At 44.2% G+C, this 22,021-nt stretch overlaps 1 protein-coding gene across 2 annotated transcripts in view; it reads left to right on the plus strand.

The window, feature by feature from the left end:
- CRLF3 (cytokine receptor like factor 3) overlaps positions 1 to 18,464 on the plus strand; it is a 49,660-nt gene extending 31,196 nt beyond the window's left edge. The window contains exons 5-8 of one of the 2 annotated variants that reach the window (XM_074388403.1): positions 2,179 to 2,401; positions 3,983 to 4,115; positions 10,991 to 11,103; positions 17,602 to 18,464. In XM_074388403.1, the coding sequence (XP_074244504.1) occupies positions 2,179 to 2,401; positions 3,983 to 4,115; positions 10,991 to 11,103; positions 17,602 to 17,648 (516 nt within the window). In that variant the 3' untranslated portion in view covers positions 17,649 to 18,464. Of the gene's footprint in view, positions 1 to 2,178; positions 2,402 to 3,982; positions 4,116 to 10,990; positions 11,104 to 12,569; positions 14,522 to 17,601 lie in introns of those variants that run through there. The other variant, XM_003931473.4, reaches the window with a different exon arrangement.
- Positions 18,465 to 22,021: the final 3,557 nt, after the last annotated feature.

Genomic DNA, 22,021 nt, shown 5'->3' on the forward strand with positions numbered 1-22,021 from the left:
CAATGGCGCGATCTCGGCTCACTGCAACCTCCGCCTCCTGGGTTCAGGCAATTCTCCTGCCTCAGCCTCCTGAGTAGCTGGGATTACAGGCATGCACCACCATGCCCAGCTAATTTTTTGTATTTTTAGTAGACACGGGGTTTCACCGTGTTGACCAGGATGGTCTCGATCTCCTGACCTCGTGATCCACCCGCCTCAGCCTCCCAAAGTGCTGGGATTACAGGCTTGAGCCCCCGCGCCTGGCTTAGCTACACTCTTAACTGAGATTTTCTTTTTTTTTTTTTTCTCTTGAGACGGAGTCCAGGCTGGAGTGCAGTGTCTTGATCTCAGCCAACTGCAATCTCCACCTCCCAGGTTCAAGTGATTCTCCTGCCTCAACCTTCCCAGTACCTGGGATTACAAGCACCTGTCGCCACCACATTCAGCTTATTTTTGTATTTTTAGTAGAGACAGGGTTTCACCATATTGGCCAGGCTGATCTCGAACTCCTGACCGCAAGTGATCCACCAACCTCGGCTTTCCAAAGGGCTGGGATTACAGGTGTGAGCCACTGTGCCTTGCTTTTTTTTTTTTTTTTTTTTTTTTTTTTGAGATGAGGTCTTGCTCAGTTGCCCACGCTGGAGTGCAGTGGTGCTACCTTGGCTCACTGCAACCTCTGCACCATGCCCCACTCCCCACCAGGTTCAGTAGCTAATTCAGATAATTTTTTTTGTATTTTTAGTCAAGACAGGGTTTTGCCGTGTTGGCCTCAAACTCCTATCAGTGGGCCTAGTTACTTCCAGTTTTTTTGCTCTAAGTATTTTTACTTGCGTTTCCTTGTGAGCATATGTGAAACTTGTAAAATATTAATATTTACCTAGCTGTAAAATTATGAGGTCGTCTTAGAGTATTGGATCCATATGCTAATAGGTAATGATAGACTTTCTACAAGATGATTGTATCATTTTAGCCTCCAGGCAGTATGTGAGTTTCTCTTATTCTATATCTTGACCAATAATTTGCATTGTGAGATTTTATATTTTTGCCTAAATGTGACTTGTTGTGGTTTTATTTTATTTATTTGTTTGTTTGTTTTTGAGACAGGGTCTCACCCTGTCACCCAGGCTGGAGTACAGTGGCACAATCATGTTCACTCCAGCCTTGACCTCCTGGGCTCAAGTGACCCTCCTGCTTCAGCCCCAAGTAACTGAGACTACGGGCATGTGCTTGTACACACAGCTCATTTTTGTTATTTTTTCTAGAGATGAGGTTTTGCCGTGTTGCCCAGGCTGGCCTCGAACTCCTGGGCTCAAGTGTTCCCCTGATTTTGCCTCCCAAAGTGTTAGAATTATAGACATGAGCCACCACTTTTTGCCTTGTTGCGGTTTTTAGGTTGTATTTTCCATGTTACAAATTAGGTTGAATATTTATAATGTATATTTTTGGCTATTTATATTTCTTATCCTGTAGAATGCTTATTTATGTCTTTTACCCATTTTTCTATTGGGTGGCTAATTAAATTAACATACAGAATATATACAGGAGCCCTAAAAATTAATGGGGGTCCTGTATACTATATGTTAATTATCTTTTGGTTATTATGAATGATGTATAGTTGTGGGAAATTTATCATTGAATCTTGAATGTTTTATCTTTGGCATTGATTAGAAAACATGCCATTTTTTCAAAGGAAGCAGACATTTTTATATCAGACAGAGAAGTATAGAACACATGATCCAATAAAGAAAAGAAGGGAGTCCAGGGGCAGTGGCTCACACCTGTAATCCTAGCACTTTGAGAGGCTGAGATGGGAAGATTGCTTGAGCTCAGGAGTTCAAGAACTGAGATATGGTGAAACTCCGTCTCTACAAAAAATTAACTGGACATAAGGATGTGCGCCTGTAGTCCCAGCTACTTGGGTTGAGAGAGGAGGATGGCTTGAACCCGGGAGGTCAAGGCTGCAGTGAGCTGAGATCGCACCACTGCAGTCCAGACTGGGTAAAAAGTGAGACTCTGTCTCAGAAAAAAAGGAGATAATGATGTGATGACATATTTCCTGTGGCCTTCTCAAAAATACCCCATATTCAGCATGTGGGCCTGTCTGCTTGGTCCAAAATAGCTCCATTCAAAGTTTTTAAGCAGTGATGCTGCGAGAAGTCATTTTCTGTTTTTTACCTAACATAAAGTTTTTCTCCCTAGGTGGATGACGACTTTACAGCCCAAGATTATAGGCTCCAGTTTCGCAAATCTACTTCAAATCATTTTGAGGATGTATATGTAGGTTCTGAAACTGAATTCATTGTATTGCACATAGACCCCAATGTTGATTATCAGTTCAGAGTGTGCGCCCGAGGAGATGGCCGACAGGAGTGGAGTCCTTGGAGCGTCCCCCAGATAGGTCATTCCACATTGGTGCCTCATGGTATGCTGCTAATCTCTCCTCTCTTGAAGCCTAATTGTATATTAGAATTCTTGTAGTCTATGCTAAGGTCAGGACACTGACAACCAGCTATTCTTTTTTTTTTTTTTTTTTTTGAGATAGAGTCTTGCTCTTTTGCCAGGCTGGAGTACAGTGGCATGATCTTGGCTCACTGCAACTTCCGCCTCCTGACAACCAGCTATTCTAAGCATAGATCCTGAATTGATAAGAACAACATGCACCATGTCTTTTACACAGGTTACTTCATGCGATTTTTGTTTTCATCAGTTCTTATCTTCAGAGTCCAAAAAAAAAGAAATAAAAGAAATACTGGATGAGATTTTTAACCTCTCTAAAAACCAAAGATTGAAAATATCGTGCAGGACACTGATAATCCTTTTTCTTCTTCTTCTTTTTTTTTTTTTTTTTTTGAGACAGAATCTTGCTCTGTTGCCAGGCGCCAGGCTGGAGTGCAGTGGCACAACCTCGGCTCACTGCAGTCTCTGCCTCCTGGGTTCAAGCAATTCTCCTGCCTCAGCCTCCTGAGTAGCTGGAACTACAGGTGCATGCCACCACACCCAGCTAATATTTGTATTTTTTAGTGAAGATGGGGTTTCACCATGTTGGCCAGGATGGTCTGGATCTCGTGACCTCGTAATCCACCTGCCTCAGCCTCCCAAAGTGCTGGGATTACAGGCATGAGCCACCGCACCTGGCCTTCTCCTTTTTTTTTTTTTTTAAAGACAGGGTTTCACCATGTTGGTCAGGTTGGTCTTGAACTCCCGACCTCAGGTGATCCACCCTCAGTCTTGGCCTCCAAAGTGCTTGGATTACAGGCATGAGCCACCATACCCGGCCCTTCTTCTTTTTTTAATTTTAATTTTATTTGTTTAGTTTTTTTGAGACAAGGTCTCACTCTGTCAACCCAGGCTGGCGTGCAGTGGTACAGTCATGGCTTACTGCAGCCTGACCTCGAGATCCTCCTGCGTCAGCCTCCCATATAGCTGGGGCCACCTGCGTGCACCCCATGCCTCACTAATTTTTTATTTTTTTGTTGAGACGGGGTCCACTATGTTGCCCAGGCTGGTCTTGAATTCCTGGGCTTAAGCAATCCTCTTGCTTTGGCCTCCCAAAATTCTGGGATTATAGGCATGAGCCACTGTGCCCAGCTGATGCTGATTTTCCAAACCCTCAAGAAATATCTGGAGAGGAACATTTTCTTAAAAGTCTTATGATTTGAAATTGATCTCTCTCCTGCATTTTTTTTTTTAGAAGATATAGACTCATTTATTAATTAGATTTTTATCAGGTTGGAATAAGTTTAAGCAATTATGTTTGAACTGTGGTTTTATTAGATAGGAGCTAACACTTATTTATTATGTGAAAATTATGCAGAAATGTAGTAAAATCTTTTTTATAATGTGTGGGACTCATCATGATACTCTGTTAACGGAATCTTTTCTTTTATTGAACTTGACCATGGCCCCTACGAGTAGTCTTTCCCATTTTCATGTTTTATTTAATGTGTCTGTATTGAAGATATTCCTCAAGAGATTCTAACAGTTTTCAATATCTTTTAAAAAGAGTGGACAGCTGGCTTTGAGGGGTACAGTCTCAGCAGTCGAAGAAATATAGCACTCCGGAACGATTCTGAATCATCAGGTGTTCTCTACTCCAGAGCTCCAACTTATTTTTGTGGGCAGACATTAACATTCAGGCAAGTGGATACTAAAGCATCTCACCTGCCTCAGGAAGCAGAGTGAAGTGCACAGAGCATACATGAGCTTTGAATTCAAAACATCCTGAGCTTATTCCATCATTTATAGGCAGTGTTACTGTGGGAAGACTTCTTTATTTCCTTCAGCTTTAGTTTTCTCATCTGTATTCATAGGGTTATTATGTAGATTAACTGGGAAATGTATATGAAATGCTTGAGGTTTAATATGTTTATGTCTCTTTTCCTCTTGGTAAGTAGAGGTAAGTAGAATATCTCTCAAACATCAATATTAAAAATTTAGGGGCAGCTGGACGAGGTGGCTCATGCCTGTAATCCCAGCACTTTGGGAGGCCAAGGCAGGTGGATCACCTGAGGTCAGGAGTTCGAGACCAGCCTGACCAACATGGCAAAACCCTGTCTCTACTAAAAATACAATAATTAGCTGGGCCCGGTGGTACACGTCTGTAATCCCAGTTACTTGGGAGGCTGAGGCAGGAGAATCACTTGAACCTGAGAGGCAGAGGTTGTAGTGAGCTAAGATGGCGCCAGCCTGGGCGACAGAGTGAGACTTTGTCTAAAAAGAGAGAAAAAAAAAAAAAGCCAGGCCTGACGGCACACACCTGTAATCCCAGCACTTTGGGAGGCTGAAGTGGGTTGATCACAAGGTCAGGAGTTGAAGACCATTCTGGCAAAATGGTGAAACCCCATCTCTACTAAAAATACAAAAATCAGCCAGGCATGGTGGCAGGTGCCTGTAGTATTAGCTACATGGCAGGGTGAGGTTGCAGTGAGCCGAGATCATACACTGCACTCCAGCCTGGGCAAGAGAGTGAGACTCCATCTCAAAAATTAAGAGGCCAGGTGCGGTGGCTCATGCCTGTAATCCCAGCACTTTGGGAGGCCAAGGTGGGCAGATCACCTGAGGTCAGGAGTTCGAGACCAGCCTGACCAACATGATGAAAATACAAAAATTACTAAAAATACAAAAATTAGGCCGGGTGCGGTGGCTCACGCCTGCAATCCCAGCACTTTGGGAGGCTGAGGCTGGCAGATTACGAGGTCAGGAGATTGAAACCATCCTGGCCAACACGGTGAAACTCCATCTCTACTAAAAATATGAAAATTACCTGGGTGTGGTGGCTTGTGCCTGTAATCCCAGCTACTCAGGAGGCTGAGGCAGGAGAATCACTTGAACCTGGGAGGCAGAGATTGCAGTGAGCCGAGATTGCGCCGCTGCACTCTAGCCTGGCAACAGAGCAAGACTCTGTCTCAAAAAAAAAAAAAAAAAAACCCAAAAGTTACCTGGGTGTGGTGGTGCACACCTATAATCCCAGCCACCCTGGAGGCTGAGGCACAAGAATCGCTTGAACCTGGGAGGCAGAGGTTGCAGTGAGCTGCAGTTGCACCACTGCACTCAAGCCTGTGTGATAGAGCAAGACTCCGTCTCCAAAAAAAAAGCAAAAATATAGAGGCCAGTAATTTATTTTGTCCTTTGTGAATCACTAGAGTACATCTCTGCAGAGATAACACTGTAAACATTTGAATATGCTACTCCATAAAGTAAAACTGAAAGTGGCCAGGCGCGGTGGCTCACCAGCACTTTGGGAGGCTGAGGCAGGCGGATCACGAGGTCAAGACAGCCAGACCATCCTGGTCAACATGGTGAAACCCCATCTCTACGAAAAAAATGCAAAAATTAGCTGGATGTAGTGTCATGCGCCTATAGTCCCAGCAACTGAGGAGGCTGAGGCAGGAGAATTGCTTAAACCTGGGAGGCGGAGGTTGCAGTGAGCTGAGATCACACTACTGCAGTCCAGCCTGGCACCTGGTGACAGAGCAAATCTGTTCGTGTTACCCGAGATGCAATTTTTTTTTTTTGGATGGAGTGTTGCTCTGGTTGCCCGGGCTGGAGTACAGTGTCTCCTGCCTCAGCCTCCTGAGTAGCTGGGACTACATGCGCACGCTACCACGCCCAGCTATTTTGTATTTTTAGTAGTGATGGGGTTTCACCGTGTTGGTCAGGCTGGTCACGAACTCCTGACCTTGTGATCCACTCACCTCAGCCTCTCAAAGTTCTGTGATGACAGGCGTGAGCCACTGTGCCTCGCCTGAGATGTATTCTTTATGGTCATGTTTCTAAATAGCTCTTCCTAAAAACCAAATGTCAGTTTTGACTTAAAGAAGTAAAGTTTGCCTGATTTTCACCATATTCACGTTAGTGTAACAAGCTCTCCTCTAAGTTTTTTAAGTCTTGAGATGAAATTTTATTGTGAATGCTTGACCTGAGTTCCTCTTGTTCTCATGCCCTTATTATTTAAGGCATGGAGAATATCTGAATGTTTCATCTAAGTCAATGTTGCTATGTTCCTCTCCAGCTAAGTAATTTGAATTGTCAGCAGTTGTCAGAATATACTAGTTTATGTTTTGTCTATTTTTGATACCTCTTCTCGTCCCTTATTGAAGAAAGAATGACTCTAACCAGAAAAATACCAACAAAGAGAAAGAGAGAGAGAAAAAAAAAGACTAATGCCTAAAATCTATTTAATTATTCCCCAGGTAATCATGAGTTTTCTGCACTAACATACTCCTTCTCTGCTTATGTCCCTTCTTTACAGAAACATTTCCGTTAGTGACTCTCCTGAGAACAAGGTGTTTCTGTGCAATGACAGAGCTTCCTAACTTGATCTCAGACTACAATAATGATAATTGCAATTAATATTTAAATAATATTTACTATGTGCCATGTATTGTCTTAACTTGTATTAACTCATTTGGTTTTCATAGTAACCCAGTGAGATAGATTTAGTTATTTATTTTAGGGATGTGGAAATGGAGGCACAGAGAAATTATTTACCCAGTGTCACACAGCTAGTAAATACCAAAGCTAGGATTTAAATCCAGGCAGTCTGACTCCAGACTGGTCTGTATTGCTTCTTTTTCATGGGAGAGTAAACATGATTCTAGGCACTGTTGAAGTCTACAGTTCCTCTATTACTGTATCCTTAGCTCTTTTAACTTTTATCTTGTACGACCTTTTACCACTTGATCTGATGCTCTCCTGCTTTTTAAATTCTTCCTCCTTGGATACATGGTAATGTCTGATAGATTGCTACTTAGGTTTATTTCTTTTTTTTTTTTTTTTTTGAGACAGAGTTTCGCTCTTGTTACCCAGGCTGGAGTGCAATGGCGCGATCTTGGCTCACCGCAACCTCCGCCTCCTGGGTTCAGGCAATTCTCCTGCCTCAGCCTCCCGAGGAGCTGGGATTACAGGCACGTGCCACTATGCCCAGCTAATTTTTTGTATTTTTAGTAGAGACGGGGTTTCACTATGTTGACCGGGATGGTCTCGATCTCTCGACCTCGTGATCCACCCACCTCGGCCTCCCAAAGTGCTGGGATTACAGGCTTGAGCCACCGCGCCCGGCTATTTCTTTTTTTTTTTTTTTTTTTTTTTGAGACGGAGTTTCGCTCTTGTTACCCAGGTTGGAGTGCAGTGGCGCGATCTCGGCTCACCGCAACCTCCACCTCCTGGGTTCAGGCAATTCTCCTGTCTCAGCCTCCGGAGTAGCTGGGATTACAGGCACGCGCCACCATGCCCAGCTAATTTTTTGCACTTTAGTAGAGACGGGGTTTCACCATGTTGACCAGGATGGTCTCGATCTCTTGACCTCGTGATCCACCCGCCTCGGCCTCCCAAAGTGCTGGGATTACAGGCTTGAGCCACCGCGCCCGGCCTAGGTTTATTTCTTAAATCATTCAGTCTTTACTAAGACCTTGGAAATTATACAAATTGATTTAAATTCACTTCTGCTGACCATGATGTGAAAGACATAGTAGGTCTCAATAAACTGTTAGTCTGTCTAGCCTCTCCTAAAGATGCATCATCAGGCCCCACTTTGCAGGGTGATTACCTGAAGTTCTGTTTACCTCAGTATTGTCGTAGCAAGCCTTTTGCATTTTTGTCATGTTTTTCTTTGACTGTGGAACGAAAATGTTTTCTCCCCTTGTTTAAAGGAATTTCATGCATCAGCATTGAAGTCAGAAATGTGAATGCAAGAGGACTCCGTGCATAAGGGAGGAGCAAGTGTTCCTACTTTAATCAAGAGAAACAGTAGTTTTTTGAGGGTGCTTATGGGCCTAGTAGTTAGAAGAGAGACTATACTCTTGAAGGCACTACTTTGTTATTTAGCCCAGTTGGTCCCTGCTGACGTTTCTATAAGGCTTAGAGCTGCTGAAGCCAGAGAAACCTGTGTTACTGGCTGGATTGTAACAGTCTCTAGACACACTCTCATTAGATGCTCAGGTCTGCTAGCACCCCCTCCTTCCAGGTCTCCCTGACTTCCTGGGTGAACATTCCTGCTCTTTCCTTCTCAGATTTTCTGATTTTTTTTTTTTTAAGATTTATTTTCTTTCTCATTCCCCTCCCCAGCTCTCCCCACTTTTTGTTTAAGACAGGGTCTCACCCTGTCACCCAGATTGAAGTGCAGTGGCATGATCTCAGCTCACTGTAACCTCCACTTCACAGATGCAAGCAATCCTCTCACCTCAGCCTCCTGAGTAGCTGGGATTACAGGAGTACTACCAGACCCAGCTAATTTTTGTATGTTTTGTAGAGATGGGGTTTCACCATGTTGCCCAGGCTGGTCTTGAACTCCTGAGCTCAAGTGATCTGTCTACCACAGCCTTCCAAAGTGCTGGGATTGCAGGTGTGAGCCACTGCACCAGCCCTGTTCCCCCTGCTCACTGCCGAAGACAGAGTCTTACTCTGATGCCCAGGCTGGAATGCAATGGAACGATGATCTTGGCTCACTGCAACCTCTTCCTCTTGGATTGAAGTGATTCTCATGCCTCAGCCTCCCAAATAGCTGGGATTACAGGCATGCGCCACCACACCCAGCTAATTTTTATATATATTTTTTTTCATAGAGACAGGGTTTCACCATATTGGCCAGGCTGGTCTCAAACTCCTAAACTCAAGTGGTCCACTCACCTTGGCCTCCCAAAGTGCTAGAATTACAGGTGTGAGCCACCACGTCCGGCCAATCTTATTTTTTAACCGTATTTAAAATTTTTCTTTACCACTACTTTTCTCTTAAAAAAGAGAGAAAGCCTACCTGGCACAGTGGCTCATGCCTGTAATCCCAGCACTTTGGGAGGCCTAGGCGGGCGGATCACCTGAGGTCGGGAGTTCGAGACCAAGCTGACCAACATGCAGACACCCCCGCCCGCCCCCGTCTCTACTAAAAATACAAAATTAGCTGGGCATGGTGGCACATGCCTGTAATCCCAGTTACTTGGGAGGCTGAGGCAGGAGAATTGCTTGAACCTGGGAGGCAGAGGTTGCAGTGAGCGAAGATTGCACCTAGCCAAGATTGCACCATTGCACTCCAACCTGGGCAACAAGAGCAAAACTGTATCTCAATTAATTAATTAATTAATAAAAAGAGAAAGCCTACAAAAATTAGCTGGGTGTGTTGGTATGTGCCTGTAATCCCAGCTACTCAGGAGGATGAGGCAGGAGAATTGCTTGAACCTGAGAGGTGACAAAGCAGGACTTCAAAGAGAGAAAGACAAAGCTGGCCATTAAAAGTGGCATGCACCTGTAGTCCCAGCTACTTGGGAGACTGTGGTGGAGGGATCGCTTGAGTCCAGGGGGCAGAGACTACAGTGAGCCAAGAATGTGCCACTGCACTCCAGCCTGAGTGACAGAGTGACACCCTATCTCTAAAAAAAAGGAAGGTGCTTTAGGTGCTAACAGCCTTCTTTAATCCTAATAGTGTAGGAGGTAGGCTGTTACTGCCTTTTGTTTTTCTTTGAGATGGAGTCTTGCTCTGTCTCCCAGGCTAGAGTGCAGTGGTGCGACCTCAGCTCACTGCAACCTTCACCTCCTGGGTTCAAGCGATTCTCCTGCCTCAGCCTCCCAAGTAGCTGGGACAACAGGCACCCACCGCCACACTCTGCTAATTTTTTTGTATTTTTGTTAGAAACGGGGTTTCACCATGCCCAGCCAGTTTTTGTATTTTTTTCATAATAATAATACTACCTACCTCATAAATTGCTATGAGAAGGTAGATACAAAATAATTAGAATAGTGCCTGCAGTATAGCAAAAACTCAATCATGGTTGCTATTATTATTATTATTATTATTATTATTATTATTTTGAGGCAGAGTTTCGCTCTTGTTACCCAGGCTGGAGTGCAATGGTGCGATCTCAGCTCACCACAACCTCCACCTCCTGGGTTTAGGCAATTCTCCTGCCTCCGCCTCCTGAGTAGCTGGGATTACAGGCACGCACCACCATGCCCAGCTAATTTTTTGTATTTTTAGTAGAGATGGGGTTTCTCCATGTTGACCAGGATGGTCTCGATCTCTTGACCTCGTGATCCACCTGCCTCGGCCTCCCAAAGTGCTGGGATTACAGGCTTGAGCCACCGCGCCCGGCCTGGTTGCTATTATTATTTAGAAAAAAACCAATGTAGTAAGATTGTTCTTTTTAAGCTAGCAGCTATTAGGTATCATTCATGTTGCATTTAAAAAGTATGAAATGGGCTGGTCTCGGTGGCTCACACCTGTAATCTCAGCACTTTGGGAGGCCAAGGCGGACAGATCATGAGGTCAGGAGTTTTGAGACCAGCCTAACCAACATGGTGAAACCCCATCTCTACTAAAATTACAAAAATTAGCCGAGCGTGGTGGTGCTTGCCTGTAGTCCCAGCTACTCAGGAGGTTGAGGCAGGAGAATTGCTTAAACCAGGAGGCAGAGGTTGCAGTGAGCTGAGATCGCGCCACTGCACTCCAGCCTCGGTGACAGAGCAAGACTCTGTCTCAAAAAAAAAAAAAAAGTATGAAATGACCTTTCTACTTCATTTACAGAGTTGAAACTGTGGGACAACCAGACAGAAGAGATAGCATAGGAGTGTGTGCAGAAAAACAGGACGGATATGACTCTCTGCAGCGGGATCAAGCTGTGTGCATTAGTACAAATGGTAAGAGATGAATAACTGTCATTCTCTTGGAAATATATGAATTATTATAGTAATATATGAATCTTTGCCAGTTTCACGTTTATAGTAGGAGATGAGAAAATTTAGGTCTTTTTCTTTTTCTTTTTTTTAAATGAAGTCTCACTTCATCACCCAGACTGGAGCACAGTGACATGATCATAGCTCCCTGCAGCCTCAAACTCCTGGGCCCAAGCGTTTCTCCCACCTCAGCTTCCTGAGTAGCTGGGATTACAGGTGAATGCCACCTTGTCTGGCTAATTTTTTTTTAACTTTTTTGTGAAGATAAGTTGTCGCCCAGGTAGGTCTTGACTCCTGGTTTCCAGCAATCCTCCCACCTTGTCCTTCAAAAGTGCTGGGATTACAGGCGTCATCCACCATGACTGGCTGAAAGCTTTGGTCTTAATTACATGATTATTGTAACTACTATGTACCAGGCATTGTTCTAAACTCTTTACATAATAAATCATTCAGTCTACATCTCTAGTGCTCTTTAAAAATTACTAGCAAGACATGTTAATATTTTGTATTGTTGGCCGGGCGTGGTGGCTCATGCCTGTAGTTTCAGCACTTTGGGAGGCTAAGGTGGGCAGATCACAAGATCAAGAGATGGAGACCATCCTGGCCAACACAGTGAAACCCCATCTCTACTAAAAATATAAAAATTAGCTGGGCATGGTGGCATGCACCTGTACTTCCAGCTACTCAGAAGGCTGAGACAGGAGAATTGCTTCAATCCAGGAGGTGAAGGTTGCAATGAGCCAAGATTGTGCCACTGCACTACAGCCTGGTGACAGAGTGAGATTCTGTCTCAAAAAAAAAAAAAGCGGGGGGACCAGGTGTGGTGGCTTATACCTGTAATCCCACCGCTTTGGGAGGCCAAGGCAAGTAGATCACTTGAGGTCCAGAGTTTGAGACCATCCTGACCAACATGGAGAAATCTCATCTCTACTAAAAATGCAAAATTAGCTGGGCATGCCTGTAATCCCAGCTACTCGAGGCTAAGGCAGGAGAATCACTTGAACCTGGGAGGCGGAGATTGCAGTGAGCCAAGAGTGAAACTCCGTTAAAAAAAAATTGTGTTGTTGAGTCAAGAATTGCGCAGAATAAGATTCTTGTTTATTCCATAGGAAACAGTCTTGCTGTTTCACAGGAAGTAATTTTGTAACACTGTCAAGTTTCTTTTCATGACATTGATATCAGAAACTCATAGTCTCTGCTGGAAAAGAGTAGAGCCCTGTACTGCAGTAGTCATGTACAAAAAAAGAAAAAAAACAAAAAAACAAAGAGTAGAGTCCTGCACCAGAACTCTAAAAGCTAAGTCCAGTTTTTTGTGTTTTTTTTTTTTAATCTGAATTAGCAAATTAGCTATGTTACCAGTAATCTAGAAACTATTTCAGGTCTCTTAGTTATTGCTCACGTGTAAATGACTCTTTACCTTAACATTTTAGGAGCAGTTTTTGTCAATGGAAAAGAAATGACAAATCAGTTACCTGCAGTTACTTCTGGGTCCACTGTCACATTTGACATTGAAGCCGTGACTCTAGGAGCCACCAATAATAGTGAAGGTGGAAACTTCAAGCTTCGAGTAACTATAAGTTCAAATAACAGAGAAGTGGTTTTTGATTGGTTACTTGATCAGTCTTGTGGTTCTCTTTACTTTGGATGCTCATTTTTCTATCCTGGATGGAAAGTGTTAGTGTTTTAGATGTTTGAGTACCTGGCTTTTGTTTTCAGGGTTTAACGTAGCTGTCCTCAGCCCAGTGTGATTGTAATCACTTTTTTTAAAAAAAAAAGTTGAATTCATCTCTAACCTAGGCCATTGGAAATGGAAAGTGTTTACCTGGATTCATTTTGTAATATTTTAGCAAAAAGAGACTTGAATGTTGTGGACAAGATTATATAATTCAGTCATTTTTTTTTTTAGCATACTGTTAACTAAAGTATTATGTCATAATAAAAACCAAATTAGCTTTAAAAGTATGAGAAGATGTAGAAAGTTCTATACCCTTCCACTGTACTTTTTTTTTTTTTTTTTTTTGAGACGGAGTTTCGCTCTTGTTGCCCAGGCTGGAGTGCAATGGCGCGATCTCGGCTCACCGCGACCTCCGCCTCCTGGGTTCAGGCAATTCTCGTGCCTCAGCCTCCTAAGTAGCTGGGATTACAGGCACGCACCACCATGCCCAGCTAATTTTTTGTATTTTTAGTAGAGACGGGGTTTCACCATGTTGACCAGGATGGTCTCGATCTCTTGACCTCGTGATCCACCCGCCTCGGCCTCCCAAAGTGCTGGGATTACAGGCTTGAGCCACCGCGCCCGGCCTCCACTGTACTTCTTAATGTTGGTTATTAGACCGGGAAAACGTAATGTAATATTATATTTTAAATCATCATAAAGGATCCAAGTCTCTTCAGAATAAAACAAGAGGAAGAGATCAGAAGCTGTGTAATATATTAATTTGCTCATATGCTGTCCACATGAATGTGTTGACTGTGCTCTCCATGTTCAGGTATTTGTAAGCAAGTGTTGACTTTTATCCCATCTTCAGTAATCTATACGTCCTTTCTTTGTGGTGGGGGTTGCAGGGGTGGGGACGGAGTCTCGCCCTTGTTGCCCAGGCTGGAGTGAAATGGCATGATCTCAGCTCACTGCAACCTCCGGCTCCCAGGTTCAAGTGATCCTCCTGCCTCAGCCTCCCAGGTAGCTGGGATTCCTGCCTAATTTTTGTATTTTTGGTAGAGATGAGGTTCACCATGTTGGTCAGGCTGGTCTCCAACTCCTGACCTCAAATGATCCGCCCACCTCCACCTCTCAAAGTGCTGGGATTACAGGCGTGAGCTACCCCGCCCAGCCTAGACTACAGTATTTTTACAGGGTAAAGCTACTTATGGAAGTAGTATGCACAGCAGTGTTAGCCATTTCGAATGTATGAAATATGCCCATGTGTGTATCCAGCCTGCCTGTGACATGCATTTTACTCTTTGCAGAGTATGACCTGCAGTCCAATTTAATGTCAGTTTGATAAGTGGTCTCTTAGCAGACCAAAAAAAATATAGGAAATAACCTATTTTTTTGAAAACTTAAATTCGTGTGTAAAATATTTATTTGAAAGACTTTAATATGTAAAAACAGTTGTCTTGCTATGCCAGCCTACAGATTTTATTTTAATGTGAATTATTTTTTTCATTTTTACCAGTAGTAAAAATAGAAAAGCAAGTATGATATTTTTGTAAGATAATTTATTTGAGGATTCATGTTCCCTGTTAGACAATCATGACCTTTTCTCTTTGTCTTTTTATGTATAAGTAAGTAGATTTTCACTTGTTTAGGGATTAAGAAGATGTTCTAAAATGTAGATACCTTGTCCATCCATCACAATCAAAATAAAAAACTAAAAGCTCAGTGTGTGTCCTTTTTTCTTCTGTGAGATACGATGAATCCAGTTTTAATCTACCTTTCATTAGAAGGGAAAATGGGCTTCTTGTGGCTCCAGGCATTTTTTTTTTTAATCTTTTTTTTTTTTTTTTTTTTTTTTTTGAGACGGAGTTTCGCTCTTGTTACCCAGGCTGGAGTGCAATGGCGCGATCTCGGCTCACCGCAACCTCCGCCTCCTGGGTTCCTGGGTTCAGGCAATTCTCCTGCCTCAGCCTCCCGAGTAGCTGGGATTACAGGCACGCGCCACCATGCCCAGCTACTTTTTTTGTGTTTTTAGTAGAGACGGGGTTTCACCATGTTGACCAGGGTGGTCTCGATCTCTTGACCTCGTGATCCACCCGCCTCAGCCTCCCAAAGTGCTGGGATTACAGGCTTGAGCCACCGCGCCCGGCGGCTCCAGGCATTTTGATAAAATATCATTGTAACTTGTGGAAGGTTATTTGTACTTTCTTCTTTTTTTTTTTTTTTTTTTTTTTTGAGACGGAGTTTCGCTCTTGTTACCCAGGCTGGAGTGCAATGGCACGATCTCGGCTCACCGCAACCTCCGCCTCCTGGGTTCAGGCAATTCTCCTGCCTCAGCCTCCTGAGTAGCTGGGATTACAGGCACGCGCCACCACGCCCAGCTAGTTTTTTGTATTTTTAGTAGAGACGGGGTTTCACCATGTTGACCAGGATGGTCTCGATCTCTCGACCTCGTGATCCACCCGCCTCGGCCTCCCAAAGTGCTGGGATTACAGGCTTGAGCCACCGCGCCCGGCGTACTTTCTTCTTAAGAAATATTTTTTATTTTTATTTTTTGTAGACAATGAGGGTCTAGCTTTGTTGCCCAGGCTGGTAATGAACTCCTAGCCTCAAGCAATCCTCCTCAGCCTTGGCCTCCCAAAATGCTGGGATTACAGGCATGAGCAACCATACCCAGCTGGTTACTTGTACTTTCTGTATTCTGTGTCTGATACTGAGCATCTTGCCTGATACAATGTGTGCGGAATGAATCATTGGATCGAATGAGGATAGACGAGTTGTTTTCTACAAATCATCTTCATCTCATTCCTTTAATTCATCAAATACTTACTGAATGTATTTGTTTCTTAGCCTTTCTAGGGAAATGGCATCTTAATTTATACTTATAGAATCTCCCTGTTCACAGACATGCCTAAAACCTAACTTAATTTGAGATAGGAATGATAATATTTGGAACTCTGAAACTAATTTTTTTTTTTTTTTTAGATGGAATCTCACTTTGTTGCCCAGGCTGGAGTACAATGATGCAATCTTGGCTCAGTGCAGCCTCTACCTCCTGGGTTCAAGTGATTCTCCTCTCTCAGCCTCCCAAGTAGCTGGGATTACAGGTGTGCACCACTAAACCCAGCTAATTTTTTTTTTTCTTTTTCTTTTTTGTTTTAACACAATGTAAACAAACACCCAGCTAATTTTTATACTTTTAGTGGAGATGGGGTTTTGCCATGTTGACCTGGTTGGTCTCAAACTCCTGGCCTCAAATGATCCTCCTGCCTCAGCCTCCCAAAGTTCTGGGATTACAGGCATGAGCCACCATGCCCAGCATTGAAAGTAATTTAAATATTGATTTTTTTCTTTAACTGTGAACTCATTCTGTTCAAATAGGGAACCTCATATTCCAAACCTATGTGCCAGGAAGGAAGAAGTTGCATGATGATACAATCATAAGAACTGATTTTTTGGCTGGGCATGGTGGCTTACGCCTAGCTGTTTTTTATTTACTTAAAAATATGGCCAGGCGCAATGGCTCACACCTGTAATCCCAGCACTTTGGGAGGCGTAGGTGGGTGGATCACTGGAGGTCAGGACTTCAAGACCAGCCTGGCCAACATGGTAAAACCCCATGTCTACTAAAAATACAAAAATTAGCTTGACATGGTGGCACGCGCCTGTAGTCCCAGCTACTCAAGAGGCTGAGGTGGGAGAATTGCTTGAACCCAGAAGGTGGAGGCTGCAGTTATCCAAGGTTGTGCCATTACACTCCAGCCAGGGCAACAGAGCGAGACTCTGTCTCAAAAAAAAAAAAAAGCCAGGTGTGGTGGTACCCACCTGTAGTTCTAGCTACTCAGGAGACTGAGGTGGGAGAGTCACTTGAGCCTGGGAATTCAAGGCTGCAGTAAGCCTAGATCGTGCCTCTGCACTTCAGCCTGGGACAGAGTAAGACCCTGTCTCAAAAAAATATATTTTTTTAAGTTTAATTATAAGTTTCACATTAAACTGTGAAATGAGCCAGTGGCAATAGGGATACATATCCAGTAGATAGAAATTTGAATTAGACTTAAAAGAACATGATGATGAATATGAGAGTAGGGATGAAGAAGAGAGCTAAACTGGATTTGTAGGCCAGGCACAGTGGTTCACGTCTGTAATTCCAGCACTTTGGGAGGCCAAGACAGGCGGATCACTTGAGTTTTTTTGTTGTATTTTTAGTAGAGACAGGGTCTCACCATGTTGGCCAGGCTGGTCTTGAAGTCCTGACCTCTTAGACCATTTATATTTAATGTTACTGTGGTTTTTTTTTTGAGATGGATTCTTGCTCTGTCACCAGCCTGGAGTGCAGGGGCGCAGTCTCAGCTCACCGCAACCACCGCCTCCCAGATTGAAGCAATTCTCCTGCCTCAGCCTCCTGAGTAGCTGGAACTACAGGTGCCTGCCACCACACCCAGCTAATTTTTGTATTTTTAGTAGAGACAGGTTTTGACCATGTTGGCCAGGATGGTCTTGATCTCTTGACCTCGAGATCCTCCCGCCCCCACCTCCCAAAGTGCAAAGATTATAGGCATGAGCCACGATGCCATATTGAGAAGTTATGGCTTTAGCCTGCCATTTACTCCCTCAGGTTTTATGGGAACCTGAAAACACTGTGTAGCCTGCTGTTAATGGGTGGAATGTTTCTAAATTTGGATTAGATACTGTTGGTTGATGGTATTGTTGACTTCTATTTTATTCTTGCTGATTTTTCCTGTCTAGTTAGTACTAACAGTTGTTTCGAGAGGAATGTTTTATTTGTTTATTATTTATCTATTTAGGAGACAGAATCTTGCTCTGTCACTCAGGCTGGAGTGCTGTGGTGTGATCTGCAACCTCTGCCTCACAGATTCAAGTGATTGTCCTGCCTCAGCCTCCTGAGTAGCTGAGGAACTACAGGTATGAACCACCATGCCCAGCTAATTTTTTTGTTTGTTTGTTTTAATAGAGACAGGGTTTTGCCGTGGTGACCAGGCTGGTCTCAAACTCCTGACATCGAGCAGTCCACCCGTCTCAGCCTCCCAAAGTGTTGTGATTACAGGTCATATATATATATATGTATATATGCATATGTATACACACACATATATATTTTATTTCAGACTCTGGAGTAGCTGAGACTATTATATATATCTGTATCTCTATCTATCTATCTATCTATATGGAGAGAGATTTGAGACAGGGTCTTGCTCTGTCACCCAGGATGGAGTGCAGTGGCATGATCATAGCTCACCACAGCCTCAACCTTCTGAGCTCAAGTGATGCCCTTGCCTTAGCCTCTTGAGTAGCTTGGACCGCAGGCATGCACCATCATGTCAGGCTAATGTTTAAATTTTCTGTAGAGATGAGGTCTCACTATGTTGCTCAGGTTGATCTTAAACTCTTGAGCTCAAGTGATTCTTTTTTTTTTTTTTTTTTTGAGATGGAGACTCTGTTGCCCTGGCTGGAGTACAATGCATCTCAGCTCACTGCAACCTCCACCTCCTGGGTTCAAGTGATTCTCCTGCCTCAGCCTCCGGAGTAGCTGGGATTACAAGCATGTCCCACCACACCTGGCTGATTTTTTTTTTTTTTTTTTGAGACGGAGTTTCGCTCTTGTTACCCAGGCTGGAGTGCAATGGTGCGATCTCGGCTCACCGCAACCTCCACCTCCTGGGTTCAGGCAATTCTCCTGCCTCAGCCTCCTGAGTAGCTGGGATTACAGGCATGCGCCACCATGCCCAGCTAATTTTTTGTATTTTTAGTAGAGATGGGGTTTCACCATGTTGACCAGGATGGTCTCGATCTCTTGACCTTGTGATCCACCCACCTCGGCCTCCCAAAGTGCTGGGATTACAGACTTGAGCCACCGCGCCAAGCCTTGATTTTGTTTTTTTAGTAGAAACGGGTTTCTCCATGATGGTCAGGGTGGTCTCGAACTCCTGACCTCAGGTGATCCACCCGCCTTGGCCTCCCAAAGTGCTGGGATTACAGGCGTGAGCCACTGCGTCCAACCTGGGTCAACAATTCTTATTTTTTCCCCCATTACTTCAAGAATACTTTGCCACTTCCTTCTGGCTCCCGTTTCTGAGGAGAAATCCACTTGTAATTATTTTTGTTTGTACATAAGATGTTACTTTTCTCTTGCTTTCAAGATTTTTTTTTTTTTTTGAGATGGCGTCTCACTCAGTCACCCTGGCTGGAGTGCAACGGCATGATCTTGGCTCAGTGCAACCTCCAACTCCTGGGTTCAAGCGATTCTCCTGCCTCAGCTTCCCAAGTAGCTGGGATTACAGATATCCACCACCATGCCAGGCAAAGTTTTTGTATTTTTAGTAGAGACAGGGTTTCACATATGTTGGCCAGGCTGGTCTCCATCTCCTGACCTCGTGATCCACCCGTCATGTCTCCCAAAGTGCTGGGGTTGTAGGCGTGAGCCATCACGCCCGGCCTCTATTTTTGCAATTTTAATAGAGACCAGGTTTTCACCGTGTTGGCTGGGATGGTCTCAAACTCCTTACCTCAAGTGATCCACTCACCTCAGCCTCCCAAAGTGCTGGGATTACAGGCGTGAGCAACCGCGCCCAGCTTTAACTTATTTTATATCTCAAAGACCTTTTTTCAAATAGTATTACAGATTCTGGGATGTAGACATGGCTTTTTGTTGGCTACCATTCAACTCAGTACAGTAGTGTTTGGCTGGAATAGAGTGGTTGTTGGCTAAAAGTTTTCTGTCTTGCTAGGCTGCCCCTTTCCTTGTCTTTGGCTAAAGAGAGCAAAATTTTTGTTAGGGCTTTTTTTTGTTCTTTGCCTATTGACATTTCCAAGTTACCAGCTTTTTCAGCCCCAAGTCTGGGATACACAAGACAAACAGAAAACACAGAGAACTTACTACCCTGTCATTCCTTGGATTCTGAGGTCCCTAGCTAGTTGGCCATTTTTCGGAGTCTTCTCATTTTTGTTATATATATTCCAGGACTTTTTTAAAGAGTTGAGTGGGTGGAGGTGTAAAAAACAAAAAAGCCTAGCTCTATTGTCCAGGATAAAGTACAGCGGCGTGATCTCAGCTCACTTCAACCTCTGCCTCCTGGGTTCAAGCAGTTCTCATGCCTCAGCCTCCAAAGTAGCTGGAGTTATAGGCATGTGCCACCAGGTCCAGCCAGTTTTTGCATTTGTTTGTTTGAGACAGAGTCTCACTGTGTTGCCCAGGCTGGAGTGCAATGGCGCAGTCTTGGCTCACTGCAAACTCTGCCTCCCAGGTTCCAGCGATTCTCCTGCCTCAGCCTCCTGAGTAGCTGGGACTACAGGCACAATGCCCCTACACCTGGGTAATTTTTGTATTTTTAGTAGAGATGGGGTTTCGCCATGTTGGTCAGGCTGGTCTTGGAACTCCTGACCTCATGATCCACCTGCCTTGGCCTCCCAAAGTGCTGGGATTACAGGCATGAGCCACTGTGCCAGGCCCAGACTTATATTTCTCAAAAAATTTACCTTTTGGGCACCCTCTCCCAGAAGTGGAAGAAGGGCTCTGCTAAAATAAGGGACTAATCCAAGAAAGAAGAAATAAAATATCTGTTTGGAAATATGAGATGCAACACTAGATTTGCGATAGGCAAACTACATATTCTGACACTGATTGGTTAATGTGGGTGGGAAGTTTTGAACCAATTTAGGAAATACCTAAATGGTATTTTGAGACTCTGTCTCGAAAAAAAGGAAGAGAAATAGAGGTCCGAAAAATCTGTGTAATCTAGCCAAAACTTCTTTGATAGTGGCTGGTAAAATAATTCTAGGTTGGCGGAGCTTGGTGACTCATGCCCGTAGTCCCAGCACTTTGGGAGGCTGAGGTGGATCCATGACTTGAGGTCAGGAGTTCAAGACCAGCCTGGCCAACATGGTGAAACCCCGTCTCTATTAAAAATACAAAAATTATCCAGGAGTGATGGTGCACACCTGTAATCCCAGCTACTCGGGAGGCTGAGGCAGGAGAATCACTTGAACCCAGCAGGCAGAGGTTGCAGTAAACTGAGATTAAGCCACTGTACTCCAGCCTGGGCAACAGAGCAAGACTCCGTCTCAAATAAATAAATACAAATAAATAAGTAAATAAATAAAACAATTCTAGGTTTGGAGATCCTTTCTGCTCAGAATGATTGCATTGCTCCATTGTATTATAGATTCTGAGGTTGAAAAGTTTGATACCATCCTGATGCCTGTTCTTTTGTTTCTCTTTGGAAGACTGTGTTATCTTCTCTTTGTTCCCAGTCTTTTTTTTTTTTTGAGACAGCGTTTCACTGTTGTTACCCAGGCTGGAGTGCAATGGCGCGATCTCGGCTCACCGCAACCTCTGCCTCCTGGGTTCAGGCAATTCTCCTGCCTCAGCCTCCTGAGTAGCTGGGACTACAGGCACGTGCCACCATGCCCAGCTAATTTTTTGTATTTTTAGTAGAGACGGGGTTTCACCATGTTGACCAGGACGGTCTCGATCTCTTGACCTCGTGATCCACCCGCCTTGGCCTCCCAAAGTGCAGGGATTACAGGCTTGAGCCACCGCGCCCGGCCGGTTTTTCTATCTTTTATAGCAGTTGTTCTCAACTCACCTGGAGAGCTTTGTTAAAATAAAAAAAAGCGCCGGGTGCGGTGGCTCAAGCCTGTAATCCCAGGACTTTGGGAGGCCGAGGCGGGTGGATCACGAGGTCAAGAGATCGAGACCGTCCTGGTCAACATGGTGAAACCCCATCTCTACTAAAAATACAAAAAATTAGCTGGGCATGGTGGCGCGTGCCTGTAATCCCAGCTACTCAGGAGGCTGAGGCAGGAGAATTGCCTGAACCCAGGAGGCAGAGGTTGCGGTGAGCCGAGATCGCGCCATTGCACTCCAGCCTGGGTAACAACAGTGAAACTCTGTCTCAAAAAATAAAAAAATTTTAAAAATTCTGATTTAGTTGGTCTCAGGAGAAATTAAGCTTCTCCCCACCCTCCCCCACCGCCTTTTTTAAAATTCTGAGAGTCTCACTCTGTCACCCAGGCTGGAGTGCCGTGAGTGGCGTGATCTCGGCTCACTGCAACCTCTGCCACTCGGGTTTAGGTGATTCTCTGCCTCAGCCTCCAGAGTAGCTGGCATTACAAGTGCGTGCCCCAACGTCAGGCTAATTTTTTTCATTTTTAGTAGAGATGGGGTTTCACCGTCTTGACCAGGCTGGTCTTGAACTCCTGACCTCG

Source organism: Saimiri boliviensis, chromosome 17, assembly GCF_048565385.1.
Source record: "Saimiri boliviensis isolate mSaiBol1 chromosome 17, mSaiBol1.pri, whole genome shotgun sequence".
Classification (NCBI taxonomy): domain Eukaryota; kingdom Metazoa; phylum Chordata; class Mammalia; order Primates; family Cebidae; genus Saimiri; species Saimiri boliviensis.